Source organism: Nomascus leucogenys, chromosome 18 (genome assembly GCF_006542625.1).
Source record: "Nomascus leucogenys isolate Asia chromosome 18, Asia_NLE_v1, whole genome shotgun sequence".
Lineage (NCBI taxonomy): Eukaryota > Metazoa > Chordata > Mammalia > Primates > Hylobatidae > Nomascus > Nomascus leucogenys.
Window position 1 is genome coordinate 66,962,178 of NC_044398.1, and position 17,601 is coordinate 66,979,778.

A 17,601-nucleotide genomic window follows, 5' to 3' on the forward strand; every position below is an offset into this window, starting at 1 on the left:
ATTCAAACACAGACCTGGCTGATAGCAAAGGCTTGTAGTCTGTGTCATGCTGTTCCTCCTATAGAAAGCTGTACATCTCACAATGCCTTAGTGAACGAATAAAACTGTATTGTGTTACTTAGGGTCAATTAGTCTGCTCTAACAAGTAGATCTAAATAGGCAATGGCTTAAGACAAAGGAATTATATTTGTGGGTGGGAACTCGAGTTATCTAGGGGACTGTCCTCCATCCAGTCATTCAGGGACCCTTTCACTCTGTTTCTCTGCCATCCTCTGGGCCATGATAGTCATCTGTATTCAGCTGTGCCATTTCTTGAAATCTATGGGTCACATGCTGTTGATGAGAACTAGTCGCACGGCCATAGCTAGCTGCAAGGCAGGCTGGAAAACTTAGCCACGGGCTAGGCAAGTGCTTCCCCACTACAGCTGCGTGGCAATGGCTGGGTGGGGAGAAGGACGTTGGTTGGCAGCTAACCCTCTCTATCACAGTTTCCCATAGAGTCTTTAGGATATTATTGTTTTCCATTTCCTTGTATAATGAATTTTAATATCTATAGTAATTCAAAGGTAAATTTTTATGTCTAGTTTATGAAGATTTTTCAAAAATAAAATTTGAAACAGCTTGCTACTTTGGGTTACAAAAATCATGCAGAGTGTAGTATCCCTTTCTTCATTCAAAGGGATATGTATTGGTGAAGGCCTTCATGGTAATATTTTCACTTGAGAAGCTTAAGGCATTAGAGAATAAAAGCTGTATTGAAGCAAGAACACTGAAAGAACTCATAAATAAGTTTCTCACTAAGAAAATAGCAGCTAACCATAGAAAAACAACAAAGATATTTTACATATATTATGTTATCATAATGGATACACACTGCAGCTTTGAGATTAAAAGAATGGGCTGTGGGCCCAGAATTTCTAAGTTCAAATCTCACCCCCACTGACTCTGAATAGTCTTGGTTAAGTTACTTAACCTTTCTGCTTCAGTTTCTTCACCTGGAAAATGGCGATGATGACAGTGCCTACCTCATAGCGTTATTGTGTTGATTAAATAAGTTAATATACATGAAGCACTTATCACTATAATGGCACATAGTAAATGTTTAATACATGTTTATATTTAATGATAATTTTAAACACCTTTTGTTCTCCAGAAACTTCCAGGATCCTCTTCCCCAAACCTTTCAGGTTTGTTTTGTGTTGCAGGTGGTACACACATCTAGACACATTTTTCTTTCCTTGTATGGGCTTCTATCCAAATATTCAATGCCTGTCGATTCTATGACCCGCACCTCCATCTTGACCACAGTCTACTTCTCAAGGGTCCACCTCTTCCCTCACTCTACCAACAATCCCTTCTCCTCACAGAGGCCCCTGATGTGCACTTTTAAGACCTGAGTTTACTACCCTTCATTTTCATTAAACTTTCCTGAGTCTTCATTGCAAAACTTTCTGCTTCTTTTCTGCCATTCTATTTTTCTGCCTTTTAGATTCCCAGTTTCCCTGATCCCCCATTCCCAACAATTGCCCCCAGTAAGAGACTCAGAATATAGATAGAGATAAATTCTTACCTTTTTCTAAAATGAATGCACAATCGAATTCGCAGATGAGGTAGTTTTATTTCAAGGAAGGGGAACTTCCTGTTAGGGAGGGAGTGTTGTGATTAAAGGTCAAATCCTAAGAACTCTTAAACAGTTGATGTTTTGTAACCATCTAAATCAACTCCTGTTCACTGAGCATCTACTGCATGCAAGGCACCAAGGTAGGGACCCTGTGGAGTGAGATGATTAAAACAAAATGGTCTCTGCTCCAGGGTCTCATAGGAATTGGAAAATGTGCACACAGACACAAGTGGCTCCAATGCAAGGCAGGCTTTGTAAATATCCAGAGGAAAAGGGCATTGTCCTGTTTTCTCTGCTCCCAGCACCTCTTATTCCTCCCAGAAAAGGGCCTGCCCCTTAGCAGGTGCTTAGCAGTACCTCCCTTGGACTTGGGCAGGAGACTACCTCTTGCCCTCTGTGTTTTAGAGTACATGATATGTCACAGATTTGGAAATAGAAATTGACTCAAGAACACACAGCTGCCCTGATCACTGGGATCTAGTGCACAGTGGTGGCTGGACAAACATCTGCTCTGGCGATCAACACTAGTGAGCCCCAGGGAAGCGCAGCTTCAGATGCCTTGCCCCAGGGCCTTCAAATGTCAAAAAGTTTTGTGGATGTTGATGCTGCCACTGATGTTGGGCCACTTTGGACACAGGGAGTACCTCACTGGTAGAAGTGTTCAATAAGAGAAGAGAAAAATCCGCTAACTTGTCAAATCTCTTCCCTCACATAACAGAAACGCAATGGATTCCTGAATAACATGTCACGTCCTGGTTGTCTGAGAGTCCATGTTCTTGTTTCCCTTTGTGTTCCATTTCATGGATCCCTAACTACTCACAATATATGGGCAATATTAACAACATTTGCACACAAACACTAAGGAATATTTTGCAGTATTAAGCATTATGTGTGACTTAGATTTGTATTTATATAGATTTGACAAAACATTTAAAGTATGTTGTCCATACATTAGCAACTATGTGGCTCTTGAATGCTAGAAGTTCAAATAGTTTTATTTTAATAAAATATTTAATAATCAAATTTTTAAAAGTTTTAGAAGTTCAACTTTATTTAAATCATTTTTATTTAAAATTTTGATGTTTGTCAAATTTGTATTTTGAATTGATTTTTACCTTTTAATAATAATAGATCATTGGACTGTTTCAAGTGACTGAACACAAATTATGTGAAATATCTTAATATAACAACATAATTAGTAATTTTGTTGAAATTAAAGCTAGAAAATTAATTTCATAAAAAAATTGCAAATTGCGTGTCTTTATTCCTCATTCAAACATTGTCAGCCCATTAATGGGCTGCAATTAAATACAACTGTCTTTGATATTTTGTCATATCAGTCATATAAAAGCCATAACTTTACATATAATATTCAATTTTGTCCTTATAAAAGTATACTTATCAAAGTGGGAACCTAAAACATATTTTACTTACTGTCGGCTTATATTTTAACTTTTAGATAATTAAAAATGTTGTAAGGGGCCTCTATCTGTATTCTCACCCTGACCCTGCAAATGTTAGGAAAGGGATTGGCCCAGGGGTGGTGTAGTGAGGGTTTTAGGGGTGAAGTGGATTTAAGGAAGTGTTTTCAGGAGAAGAGAAAAGAGAGCATGATATATTCCTAACTAGGGGGAACAGATATTTGTGGCTGGAGCCCAGGCCTCAGGACAGGATGTGCTATGGTGAGAACTGAACTGTCAACGGTGGAAAGTAAGGGAGATGATAGACTGGGAGTTCCACGAGGGTAAAAGTCGTATCTACTTTGATCTCTAGGGTATGCACAGTGTCTAATAGGAGGTAATGCACTTGATATTTGTTGAATGAATCAAAGAATGTAGATTCCATACTCTATGCAATGTGGAACCATTAAAGAGTTTGAGGAGAGAGGACAGAATCAGAAATGTAGTTGAGAAAGGTAACTCCAACAATAGTGGCTAAAATGTATTTGAAAAGGTAGCTAGGAGAGGTGGAAAGACGAATTTTCTTAGTTATATGTTACTACAGTCATGCGTCACTTAATGACTGGGATACATTTGATACATTCCGAGAAATGCATCATTAGGTGATTTTGTCATGGTGTGAACATCATAGAGTGTATGTACACAAATCAAGATGGTATAGCCTACTACACACATAAGCTATATGGTATAGCTTATTGCTCCTAGGCTACAAACCTATATAGCATGTGACTGTACTGAATACTGTAGGCAGTGTAACACAATGGTAGGTATTTGGGTATCCAAATATATCTAAACATAGAAAATGTACAGTAAAAATATGGCATTATAATCTTCTGGGACCACCATCATATATGTGGTCCCTCATCATGTAGCACATAACTATAATTTATATCCATTGCATTTCTTCTTTATTTCCTGAACATATACATGTGGATTATTTTTCTTATATATTAATCCTGACCTAATCAAGCATTTAACAATCCACAAAACTCATTGGTGTTCAGTACTATAGTTCTAGGTCTGCACTGTCCAATACGCCAGCTACCTGTGGCCTTTGAGCACTCAAAATGTGGCCAGTCTGAATTAAGATGTTAGAAATGGTCAGTGTAACACACACACCAGATTTCAAAGCGCCAAAAAGAGAAACTATCTCATTCGTAATACGTTATACATTGATTGATTACTCATGGAAATAATTAATATATGTAAAATAAAATATATTATTTGAATTAATTTCACCTGGTTTTAAACGTATCTACTAGAAAATTTAAAATTATATATGTGGCTTGCACTATATTTTGTTAGACAGCATTCTTCTAGTGCATGACGATTTTTGAAAATTTTTATTTATTTATTTATTTTTAGAGACAGGGTGTTGCTCTGTGGCCCAGGCTGGAGTGCAGTGGTGTGATTATGGTTCATTGCAGTCTGGATCTCCAGGGCATAATCCATCTTCCCATCTCAGCCTCCTGAGTACCTGAGATTACAGGCGTGTGCCGCCATGCCCAGCTAATTTTTTTTTAAATTTTTGTAGAGATGAGGGTCTCACTATGTCACCTAGGCTGGCCTCAAACTCCAGACCTCAAGTAATCCTACTGTCTCGGCCTTCCAAAGTGCTGGGATTATAGGCATGAGCCACTGTGCCCAACCCCATGCCAACTTTGTATATCTCTTTATAGCAGCTTTGGCCACAAAACAATGGAAATCAATTGCAAAGTGAAGGTGCGAATGCTGCAAAAGATGCAGAAGTGAACAGAGCCAATGAAAGTGGTCCTGAACTGCTCGGGTCACATGCAAAGCCTTGTGAATGCAGGATTCAGCAGAGTTGGACCAGGAAGTTGGTAAAAGGAAGAAAAAACTGACAAGGACACTAGTCTAAAGAAAGCAATTGAGTATTACAGGAGGATTTTGGGAAAATGTATGAACCCTTCAAATATTGTTTGCAAAAATGATAGCCCTGACTAAGCCACAAACGTCAAATGGAAAAAGAATATCTCAGCATGCATCAAAAAACAGCAACTATGATGGCCAAAGAATTCAAAGAATCAGTGCAAGATTGTAAAGTGAGAAGAATTTTGCTTACTCTGAGGCAAATTAAATTAATAAGTTGTAGTTGTGTTCTTAAATATAAAATCCCAATTCAAGTACTTTTCATTATTTATTATAAAAATTAATTTCTGATTTTAAGAACATGCAAATACATGCAAAATGTTTAGAAGATTTATTAATAAAAGGGAATCATATATATCTCTTAAGTATTTTACTTCAGCTTAAAACATACAAACAACAGTGTTTTGTTTTGGTTGGTTTGGGGTTTTTTTGGTCAATATTTGGCTGTAGGGCTTTAGTCTTTAGAATGTGGGTCCACCGTTTAGAGTTCCATGTACCTTTCCCATTGTCTACAATTTTCAGTTTTAGTTTCTTTAAAGCAAAGTGACAACTGATAGATACCTGAAAAGTAAATTCTAGGCTTGAATGCTTTCTTCCCAATCTTTCACAGTGGTCATACCCACAACTAATTTGACAGATTTTTTCAGTGCCTCGCCTCAAATACTTCCTATTAACATATGGTAAAGGAAGAACACCTTTTCCATTAAGCATGTCCTCTGATTATTTTTCTCTTAAAAAATCAGTGTGTCCATATGCAAATGCATACTGACAACTTGAATATTCACATAAGTGATTAAAATAAAAATGACTAGAAGCATCAAAAACTATTGGAAAGACTGGCACTTAGGTTTCCCCGTGGTGATATGCGGTGGCTGGGAAGAAGTTAGAGAATTGTTAACTAGTTGATAGTGTTGCACTGGGTACCGCCTCACTTTGATCCCCAGTTTCAATAATTTTTCTCTCAAAGCATTTCACTTCGTTTTCACTGGAACAACTTTCTTTTTGCACACACATACTCATGTTTTATTAATTTAATAATCGTGTAATATTTAATTAAATTTCACAGAGAACATTGTAATAGGTGGAATCAAGTTTGGGAACAATGGATCCTCATGGGACCCATAACTCACCTAGTGGGAACAGAAGTATGCAGGTGCACACCAGCCGCTGGCCTGAGCATTTATTGTGCTGTATCATCCCTCTGCATGTTGTACACCACACAGTAATGGCTGGTATCTGTTACTGGATGAGTCAGCTAAATGCAGGCTGGTTAAGAGACCTTCTACTATAATGTCGTTTACAGTGCCCTTGTACGGAACCAATTATCCCAGTGATGACAGGATTTTCTGACTTAGAACATCTGAAAACACCTGGGAAGTATGTTGTCTGGAAAGAGCATGCAGAAACCAAATTCTAGCCCCAGCACTCCTGCAAGTTTTCCATAATAAATATTTGTAAGCTTGAAAGAACACCAGCTTTTACCCTATTCTCAAGGTTACATTAGTCTTTTATGTTTATCTGAGGTATAGATCTCACAAACAGCCATGAATATGTGAATACATTCACATACTGATGGATCTGGAATTCTACCAGTCAGCCTGATAAATACCCACTAATAAAAATATCTGTAGATCGGAATATTTTATTCATTTTTGTAGAAATGAAAAACAACAAACAATATCCTCAGAGGAGAAAAACTCCTGCATATGCACAGTAGGTGCTTACTAAATATATGATGAATAATGTACAGGCTGAAATATTTCTCCCAATGTATATTATGTCTGCTCATTCTAATATTTGTGATATTTATGTACAGTGAGGAAATGCCCAGTGTCAAAGTGGATCCTCGACGTGAATATGCTGTAGGAACTGAAGCGTGATGTAGGCAGTTTCCAGAAGCACTATGTGGAGGCAGTGATCTGTAATGCACTGGTATTAAGGTTACTGAAATTGTCATGAAATTGCATGCGTGAAATCATTGCAAGGTTTACGTCCTAGTGAGGATGGAAATGAAGAGCTTGGAAACAGGAATTGGAGCTTTCAGTCTAGAAACAACCTTGGAAGAAATACAAGTCTCCTGAATGTTATTAAAGAAATCATATTAAGAGAATTCAGAGCCTACAGTACTTGATATTTGACATCCACCTCTCTGCAGTAACACAGAGCAGGATTGAACAGCACCAAAACCAGAGCTAGAGTCTTAATCACACATAAGACTCAGAAACTTCTATTAACATACGGCAGAGGGAGAACACCCTTTTCAGTTAAGCATGTCCTTTGATTCTCTCTTTAAGAAATCAGTGTGTCCATATGCAGATGCATAATGACAACTTGAATATTTAAGTAAACAAAGAAAAAAATGACTCAAAGCAACAAAAACTGTGGGAAAATACCAACACTTAGGTTTCTCCATGGTAGTATGTGGTGGATGGAGGAAGTTAGAGAATTGTAGCTAGTTGGCCTGGCACGGTGGCTCACGCCTGTAATCCCAGCACTTTGGGAGGCCGAGGCAGGCAGATCACGAGGTCAGGAGATCGAGACCATCCTGGCTAACACGGTGAAACCCCGTCTCTACTAAAAATACAAAAAATTAGCCGGGCGTGGTGGCAGGCGCCTGTAGTCCCAGGTACTCGGGAGGCTGAGGCAGGAGAATGGCCTGAACCCGGGAGGCGGAGCTTGCAGTGAGCCGAGATTGTGCCACTGCACTCCAGCCTGGGCGACAGAGTGAGACTCTGCCTCAAAAAAAAAAAAAACCACGAGAATTGTAGCTAGTTGACAGTGCTGGGCTGGGTAGCCCTCTCCCTTTGATCCCCAGTTTCAACCACTGTACAAACAGTCAAAAATCAGTTTTGCTGGAATCTCCTTTTTACTTTGCAACTCTGGCTGAAGTCTTCCACTTACTTTTCTCACTTACAGGTACCTGAATATGTGCGTGCAAATTTAAAAGTCTTTAGATCTAAATAGGAACAAGGAAAGTTTATCCGTTTCAGTTTAGGATTTGGTGGGTGTGGCAATCCGGGAAGACCTGGGAAATAACTACTGTTTGGTTTGAACGATACATTTGACTGCCATTCAAAGAGCATATAATTATAGCCTAAATGTAGACTGAATTTTTAACAGATTTATCTGAACTTTCAAAATTTGTACCATTGGGTGTAACGATCTATAACTATCTTACGGGAGATGTTACAGCAGTTTTCAAATCATTGGGCTAATACGAAATCTGGACTTTTTAAAACCCCTCTTATCTAACCTGGTTACGCAGTTCACATTGTATCTGGGAAAGGGGCTTTCATTTTACCTAGTCTCCAGAACTCAATGGAATTATTCTGTAAATAGTTCAGGCTTTTGTCTAAATACGTGAAGACTGACAAGATTATCTCCGTGAGAATCCGCACCCCCTCCACCTCAACCTCCCCCCTCCTTAATCATGTTTCACAAAGTAAATCTATAGACGCTCCTCCTGGGTTTTGGGAGATTCCCATCCTAAACAAACCACCTGGAGGAAAGGAAAGGAAGGAAGAAATAAACGCAACACAGAAGTTCTCCTCAGTTGACAAAAGGTCAAAAATCATTAACGTGTAAATGTTGCTTTTTCCATCCCAAACCACCTTCTCACGTAGATTCTAGGGACTAGGAGGATTCACAACGCCGCGATGGGCAGCCGGGCCCTGCAGGAGTGGGGACAGAGGGAACCCGGCCGGTGGCCCGACCTTGCAGGCAAGAAGGACGTGCGGCAAGAAGCATCGGATTCGGGGAGGGCCAGGACCTGGCCGAGGGTGACATTACCGAGCACTTCCTGGCACAGCGCTGGTCCCCTCCCCAAACGCGCTATATGTGGTCCTGTACGGGACTGCCTTTCCCAAAGACAGCCAAGGAAAAACTAAAGATCGACGGGGACACCCGCCTCCCTTTCTCGCCCCCACGGTTTCTCAGAGGCTGTGGGGACTCGGTGCGGGTAGGAGGTAGTTGTCCCAAATCAGCAGCTTCAGGATGTAAAGTATTACAGAAAACTTTGAAGTTTTGTTATCTGTAGCACAGGGACAGGGGTGGGACAATAGAGAAGGAATGTTTTCTTTTCAAAAGAAAACACAAACAAAACTTTATTTTTCTGGTCCGCGGCAGCCTATCTGCTGAACGTTGACTTGCTTTCGCTTTGCAGCAGGCGACGGTCCCGGGCGCCACCTGCGCGTCGGTGGGAGGCTGGTCCACGCCCGGGTCCCCCGACGCCCACTGCAAAAGGCAGTGCGAATGACAGACTGTAAATCCTCTCGCCTGCGTCCCCTTCAAGCACCAGAAACCCAAGTTGGAACTAATTCTTTCTTTGGGAAGCTGCAATTCCCCTCCGGCGACCTCCCGCGGAGCCGGGCCGAGATTGCGGAGAGCAAGCGGCACAGCGCTGCCGCCAAGGCTCCTCCTGTCGCCGGTGTGGCCGGGATTACCTGGCGGCGCGGCGCGTGCAGCGCGCAGAGTCCAGGGCGCCCGCGCCCCCGCCCCCGCCCCCTCCGCCTCCTAGTCCACCTCTCCCGCCCGCCCTCTCGCCCGGCGGAGAGCACAGCCCACTCCCTCCCACCTGCGGCCGCCGGGCCGCCCTCCACCCGCACCTCTGCCGCAGGCCGGACCCAGTGCGCCCGCCCGTCGGTCAGTCCAGGCCAGGCGCCCGGTGGGCCGCGCTCACGCAGTTGGCGCAGGAGGCCTTACGCTAGCGGCGCAGTGCCCGCCCCCTGCGCTCTCCCCGCCCCCTCCCTCCCTCGCAGGGGCCGAGCGAATGTAGCCCGCGAGAGAAAATGGCGGCGGCGGCGGGGAATCGCGCCTCGTCGTCGGGATTCCCGGGCGCCGGGGCTGCGAGCCCTGAGGCGGGCGGCGGCGGAGGAGCCCTCAAGGCGAGCAGCGCGCCCGCGGCGGCCGCGGGACTGCTGCGGGAGGCGGGCAGCGGGGGCCGCGAGCGGGCGGACTGGCGGCGGCGGCAGCTGCGCAAAGTGCGGAGTGTGGAGCTGGACCAGCTGCCTGAGCAGCAGCTCTTCCTTGCCGCCTCACCGCCGTCCTCCTCGACTTCCCCGTCGCCGGAGCCCCCGGACGCAGCGGGGAGTGGGACCGGCTTCCAGCCTGTGGCGGTGCCGCCGCCCCACGGAGCCGCGAGCCGCGGCGGCGCCCACCTTGCCGAGTCGGTGGCGGCGCCGGACAGCGGCGCCTCGAGTCCCGCAGCGGCCGAGCCCGGGGAGAAGCGGGCGCTCGCCGCCGAGCCGTCTCCTGCAGCGGCCCCCGCCGGGTGAGCAGCGCGGCCGGGGTCGCGGCGGGGACTTGGAGAGCGGACAGAGGGCAATGAATGAACCTCGGGCACCATGCACGGCGTCCCGGGGCTCAGCGCAGCGAGGCTACGCGCCGTTCGCCGGGACCCACGCCCCTGAGCACCCCCCGACCCCTTCGGAGTCGGGCGGCGCCCCGGCCCCAGCCTGGGGGACCGGACGGGGACGTGCGGAAGAGTTTGTTATTGTTTGGAGACATGTGACAGGCGTGCGAGCCTCTCTGCGGGGAACCGTTGCGAAAAGGTGTAGGGGGCCACGGCTGGCTTTGTGGGACTCCTGGAATCGGGGCTCTCCGAGGAGCCCGGGGGCGGGGCACGGCCCTGCGGTGGCGCCCCCGGACGGGTGTCCCCGGGGCAAAGACACTGGGGGGCGAGGCCCGAGCCTGAGGCGGGCGGTGGTCGGAAGAGGGGCGGGGTGGGTGGGAAGCCCGAGGTCGGGTGGGGGACTGAGAGGGCCGAAGAGAAAATAGCAGGTCCCAGCGGCCGTGACAGGCAGAGCCTTTCGGCCCGCCCGGGATCGAGTCCCTAGGCAGGTACCGCGGGCTGGGCCCGGACGCAGGCGGCGCGCCCCCAGCGCCGGCCGCAGGGCTCCAGGAGGACGGCTCGGTAACGCCTGTCAAAGCGGTGCGGCGGGAGGTTGCACACTCACGGAGGCTTGCAGTCCTTTAGGAAGTGCGGTTTGTCTAATTGCAGCCCCCAAGGGGCTCTGAGTGTTCCTGGGAATGCGAACTGCACTGCTAAGTCACTTGAGTGACTTCTGTTTGGAGTTTGAATTTGGCCTTTGAAGTTTGCATTTGGCGGAGTGGTGTAAGAGCCAGGACCGGATGTGTCAGCCATTCAGTTTCAAAGCAGTGGTGACTGCTCCCCGCAGCCCCTCCGGCTTGGCCCGGTGACCGCGGCGCGGGTGCAGTGCTTCCTGCTCGGTGCCCTGGCGCGGGCCGCCCGCTGAATTCCAGGGCCACAGTGCGGTGGGCTTCGGCTCAGATGCGTCTTCTGGTGCATATGAAGTACAGTATGTGTAAGGTAATTCAGACCAGCGGTTTATTGGCCTCGTCCATTTTTGGCTACTGGAAATTTTTATGTTAAAGGAAATTCTTTTAAGTGTGACAGCTACATCCTTGTTTGTTTGTTTTTTAAAAACTTGATTAACGTATGCAAAGCACAAAGTCTTGATGGGTATTTTGAGTTGCTGGAAATGTTTTTGTGATAGTCCCTCGTGGCCCTGTAGAATTCCCTGACCTTTATTATGAGAATAAAGCGTGTCATTTTGTGAGACGAATTTGACAGTAGGAGTCCTTGGTTTGGATTAATTATCTAAAGTGATCTGGCATTTTTTGTGCACTTGATTATTTGCTTAAAATCACGATCCATTTAATATTTGGAAGTCCCCTTCCTCCCCCCAAGAACTAAAAAATATGCTTCGCACTGTACCATGGCACTGCTGAGACCAAAGGAGATTTGTGACTGATACAGTTGTGTGTGCACTTGTACATGTAATTTATTCTTACAAAAGTTATGTACCTCTATAGTTTTCCTGTTTCTGTGCAGATTGTATTAAAACTTAACTAGAATAATTCTTTGAAGGCAACTTCTACTTTAAATGAATTCCAGATAAAAATTTTTAACCCCAAGTTTAAGAAATTGTATCTATTCTTATGAGACCTAATTTTTTGGATACAATAAATAATTTAGCAAACGTCAGCATTCTAGTCCTCTTAATGAGCTGTGAATATAGTAGAAGATCATCCACTGTAACAATAATGTACTGAAATTGTTTAATGTTGTCTCTTGACACAAAATAAGAGGACTAAGGTGGAGGCAGATAGAATTTAGGGACTAAGTAATCTATGCTTAGTATTTGCGTTTTATAACCGAGGTTTTTTCCCCTTTGCTTAAGGTGTAGATTATAATTGCACAGTGTAAGAAAATAATGGGCTAGTAAGGATAATCTTTTTTAAAGAAATTATTTTTACTAGTCAGAATGCTGTTGGTTTATCCCAAATGTCATAGGTAAAGATTCCATTTATAGTAAAATGTTGATTCTCTAACCTTATGAAATATAGTGAATTTTTTTTCTTAACAATTGGGTTGAAATTCATTTGAATCTGTTGGTATAAAACTTTGTGGGGAAAGGGCTTATATCTTATTTGTGTGTGTATATTTTGTATTGCATGTTGGTTATGCTACATTATTACTTACCATTTAAATTAAAGTTTTAGAAAAAAACCCCTTAATTATAGCCAACTCAATAAAATATCAATTGAACTTTATGTTTTACTTTTTTTTGACAGTTGTTAAGTTACATTCATACTTCCAAGAGGAAAATCTAAGATTTTGAAATATTTGAGAGTTCTGTGATCTTTTAATTTTAGAATTTCCTTCTGATCTTTGAATGTAGAAAATACACTTTGAATTAGAAGTTATATAAATAAATAATACTTGTATTTAAATAGAAGATTTTAAGTTTGTCCCACATTTTCAGGGTAATAGCTGAAATCAGTGAAAGTGCCTGTAAGTGGCGCCCAAGGGTTTGGAATTTTTCCTTATATTACAGAATTTAGGGGCTTTTTCTTCCTATTTACTGTCTTTGAAGAAAAATTACAGTGTTACTCTCCATTGAACAGCCTATTGTGAGTTTGGTAGATATAATTACCCCATCCTATTTTTGTAACTTAAAAAACCAAACTATCAATTTGCTGGCCCCGTGAAAGAACAAGATATGCTGTACTTGTTAATGTTAGTTTTTGTTTAAAACTAAAGATATTTCACAGGCTGCTTTTATATCCTCGTATGGCCCTCAGATTTCACTTCCTTTTTAAAGCTGTTAGGCTAAAAATACAATTTAGTGACCTTTTACTAAAGAGGAGGTATAAGAGTATTATTACCTAAAAATTACTCTTAAAATGTTAAGTGGGTGACTTTATAAAAATAAAGGTAGTCACATAAGTTAGTCTTCCATGAATTTGTAAGTTTTTAGTTAAGAATGGTCTCAGTTTCATTTTAAATCAGGTAAGAAAATTAATGCATTCTTCAAAGATGAACCTTAATAAATATAATTCTGGAAGAGAAATATCAGAGCTAGAATTGTTGCCAACTTCTATTTTCTTTTCATATCTGATTTTGGCAAGAGTGACTGGTTAACCAACATTCCTTAATGTACGATTTCCAATACACTATAACTCCATTTTGTTAGATACGAAAAACAGGAAGTAGCCCTGTTCATTGATATTCTTTTACAACTTCCATAGTACCTCGAGCATAATATGTTGCATGTTTTAGAAATGGCCACTGACTTGTCAACTTGCAGATTTCAAAATGTGGGAAGAAAGGAGTGTTCTTTTGCTTTCAACAAGAGCAAAAAAAAACCGGCTACAGCTTGCCTAGGCTGAGTCGGCTAATCAGTCCTTGACACTGGCTGTGTGCATCCCAAAGGAAGAAACGAGGGGGTGGCAAGGTAGTTAATGGGGAATGGATTACCGTTAGGAAAAATATGGGGCATTCAGAAATGCTCTCAGGTAGAAAGCACCACTTTTGCATTTTGTACTCCAGTCATCATCTTGGGTTGAGGGCTGTGTCTGTTATACAGAAGGCGATGGGAAAATGTGTCATGGAAAAGTAGTAGTGTCTAGAGGCTGCTTAGGAACTGCGTATATATTACACCTCTAATCTTGGAATTCTTTGCTTCTATCAAATATATCAAGTATAGACTTGGTTGTTTTCCTTAGTCCTCGTCTCTTTCTATATCCTAAGTTAAAAGCTAAAGCAACTTAAACATGTAAATGGTAGACTATTAATGTGAGGAAATGTGTGAGATTAGGAGTAACCCAAAGTTGTCTTTAAGAAGTTATTTAAGAACATGTTTAATCATGAAAGAAATAATCAGGGCCGGAATTAGTAAATGGTTCATCGCAAAGCGTGAGATTAGTCAGATACTCTTTTCAGTTTGCAAAAATATGTTAGGATTTTATCTGTGGCTTAAAACATACTCATTGAGCGTATAGATATGCCTAGATACCTTTTATATAATCAACTTTTTTGCCTTCTGTGTGTGTGTATAATATCTATTATATGTATTATATATGTGTTTATATATAACCTCATTTGATCATCACTGCAGCCCCCTAGTATAATTTCTGTTTTCTGGGGGTGCAAACTCATCTGAGATGGTAAAGCCTCATGATTACACAACTAGAGGACAGCTAGGATTCAATCCCAGGTCAGTCTGACTCCACAGTCCATTTCTTTCCACTACTCTGCTTCTTCCATTTTCTTTTTCAAATTAATAATCAAATTAATTGATTATTTTTGAGGAGAAATTTCTTTTGCAGGCATTCTGATAGACCATGAGCTAGGTCTCTACCCTGTGCTAAGTTTGCCTGTTAATATGTATAATAGGTATGTTTCTGTAACCTGGCCTTGTGTATGTAATACAAGTAAACTGTATTTGGATCACCCTATCATGTCAGCCAAAGAGGATTAGTCATTAGTGTTGAATGTTTCTTAGATTTATTGATTTGTGCTGTATTAAATCATAAAGGAGATAAAGAAGCTGAAATTAACATGGTTCATTCATGGTAATCACACAGGAAGAGAAACTTTTAGTATTGCTAGACCCTACCCCTTTGTTATTGTTGTAGATTTCATCCATTCAACATTTATGAACTTCTGCAAGGTGGTGGTCTTGGGTGGTGGAGAAAAAGATCACGAGTGCACAAGCTGTTTCTGTCGGTGGGTTGTAGTATGAACATATTTCACAATACTGTATTAAGCGCTTTAAGAGAGATGGGGATACAGAGGGGATACAACATATTAGTTTCAAACTATTTCTGCCTATTTTCTCATAAGAAGAATATATACAAAACTGCATGTTCAGACATGATTTTTTTTTCTTCCAAGAGAAAATTAAAAAGGAGACATGGGGAGCAAGAAATTCAACATCTGCTACTGCTAGTTCTGAAATTCTGTCTTTATTATTAGTAACAGCAACTCTGCTAGTTACGAAAACAACATGGAGAAATGTAAAATATTCTTTAGGGCATAAGATGATCAAGAAGATAGCCTTGTCTTTATTTACTCTATGGCATGTCATAGGTGACTGAGTTATGTTTGGTATGGAAGGGAGTTCTGTATTGTTAGTGATTGAGTCCTTTGGAATACCAGGCTGGTTTGATGCAGATGTTAATTTGATCGAGATGTTGTAGAATACTAAGAGGAATTGTTAAAACTCACCAAGTGTGTAATTCTGCAAGTACACATCTGTCACCTGGGAATTACTAAACCATCAGACCTCTTGAAGACTGGAGAAAGTGCCTGGAGCCACATGGTACAGCCTACACAGTACTGTGGTTAGTGCGTTAACTAAGTTCGTCACCTGTAAGCATAATGATGGATAGATGTGGAGTGAGAACAGGGTCAGTACTGGGGTGTAGGTGGAAGCTTTGCTCTTGACAAGTGTTATCATTACTTTTCTTTTTTTATTTTTAAATTAGAAATGGGTTCTCACTATGTTGCCCAGGCTGAAGTCGAACTCTTGGGCTCAGGTGATCTTTCCACATAGCTGGAACTACGGGTGCAAGCCACTCTGTCTGGCTTTACTTTTCTTCATTGCCTAAACAATAATTTAAGTTACATGTTATCACATAATCTTCAAACTGGTCTTATGGCATTCTGAATACTAAACATCAGTCGTTAACAGACCAAGAATTTTATCTGATTCTTTGCACCATCTCCCAGCATCTAGACTAGTGTCTGGCACCCATGAATATTAGGTGCCCAGAAATGTTAACATGAATTAATTTTCCCAAAGTGGTTAAATTAGTATATCTGAAGATTAACTTACTGTAGCGTGATTTTAATCATGATCTAGCTTAAGACGAGTTTTGAAGGCAAGCACTGTTTTTTTTTAGGAGTTTTTGTATATCGTTTGGTATTTATTTATTTATTTTTGAGACGGAGTCTTACTGTGTTGCCCAGGCTGGAGTGCAGTGGCGCAATCTCTGCTTACTGCAGCCTCTGCCTCCTAGGTTCAAGCAATTCTCCTGCCTAGCCTCCCCAGTAGCTTGCTGGGATTACAGGCATGCCCCACCATGCCCAGTTAATTTTTGTATTTTTTTGTAGAGACAGGGTTTCACCATGTTGGCCAGGCTGGTCTTGAACTCCTGACCTCAAGTGATCCACCCACCTTGGCCTCCCAAAGTGCTGGGATTACAGGAATGAGCCACTGCGCCCAGACCATTGCTTGATGTTTAATAGCAGTAGTTGGCATTTAGCAAGCAGTCATTGATAATATTGACCAATTTTATATAATGTGAGCCTTCTAATAATTAGTGTAGTTACAAAATAATTGGAGCCATGCCCAAACTGTCAAATATTGAGAAAATTGAATTCCTGGTATTTGAAAGTGTCTAATTATTTGAGTTAATTGGTAAGCCCTCCTGATTTTCTACTTAACCATGACACTTCTTCTGTGGCGCCCATCTTCATCCTCTTGAACATTGATACTGGAAGATTCCCAGAGTGGTCCTAGGCCTTCTCTCATTCTGTCTTGTCCATCCCCACCCCAGTCTTATTAATGCCCTTAGATCAGTTATGGACCATTTACAAATGATTGCAGAGTTTATTGTCCTAACCGTGACCTCTCCTAAAGTCCAGACCTACACCTGGCTACATGACACCTGTGCAGTCAGATATCTAAAACCAAATTAAAGATCTTCCCTAAACCTTCTCCTAACATGTTCCCTGCTCATTAAATGGCAGAACCAGAACCCAGGAGTCACCCTTGACACCTCCTGTCACCTCCTCAGATTCAGTCCATCCTTAGGTGCTGGCAGTTTGACCTGTTATCACACCCCTAGCCAGGTGCCCATTGTCTCTCATTTCCACTAACTTCGTAGCCTGCTTGCCTGATCCCTGTGTCCTTTCTCCTTTGCTGTCCGTTCCAATCTGTTCTCTGTATTAGGTGGCCAGAGTGATCCTTTCCAAATGTAAATCTGATCATAACTTCCTCCCTACAGAAAAGTAAATGTAATTTAATTTTAAGATGTTCAGATGCCTTCCATTTGGATAAAGACCAGGAAATCTTTAACATGCCTGACCGAGTCCCTTCCGGGTCGGGCCCCTGTCTGCTTCTCCAGGCCCATCTCAGCTCACACTTGCGCTTGTTCCATGGCAGGGTTGCGTGCTTTCATTTCCTCAGACTCACTCACTGCCTTCTGCTATAGGGCCCTCACGTGCTCCCTCTGCCAGGAACACCGTTTCTCCATAAAGTCAGCTCCTCGTTGTTAAAATCTTAACTCATTGACACTTCCTCAGGGAAGCTTTCCCTG

At 42.5% G+C, this 17,601-nt stretch overlaps 1 protein-coding gene across 1 annotated transcript in view; it reads left to right on the plus strand.

Moving 5' to 3' along the window:
- The first annotated feature begins 9,739 nt into the window (after positions 1-9,739).
- Positions 9,740-17,601, plus strand: part of MAP3K1 (mitogen-activated protein kinase kinase kinase 1) — an 80,960-nt gene continuing 73,098 nt past the window's right edge. Inside the window, exon 1 of the mRNA XM_030798282.1 lies at positions 9,740-10,240. Within this exon, the coding sequence (XP_030654142.1) occupies positions 9,759-10,240 (482 nt within the window). The 5' untranslated portion in view covers positions 9,740-9,758. The remainder of the gene's footprint in view (positions 10,241-17,601) is intronic.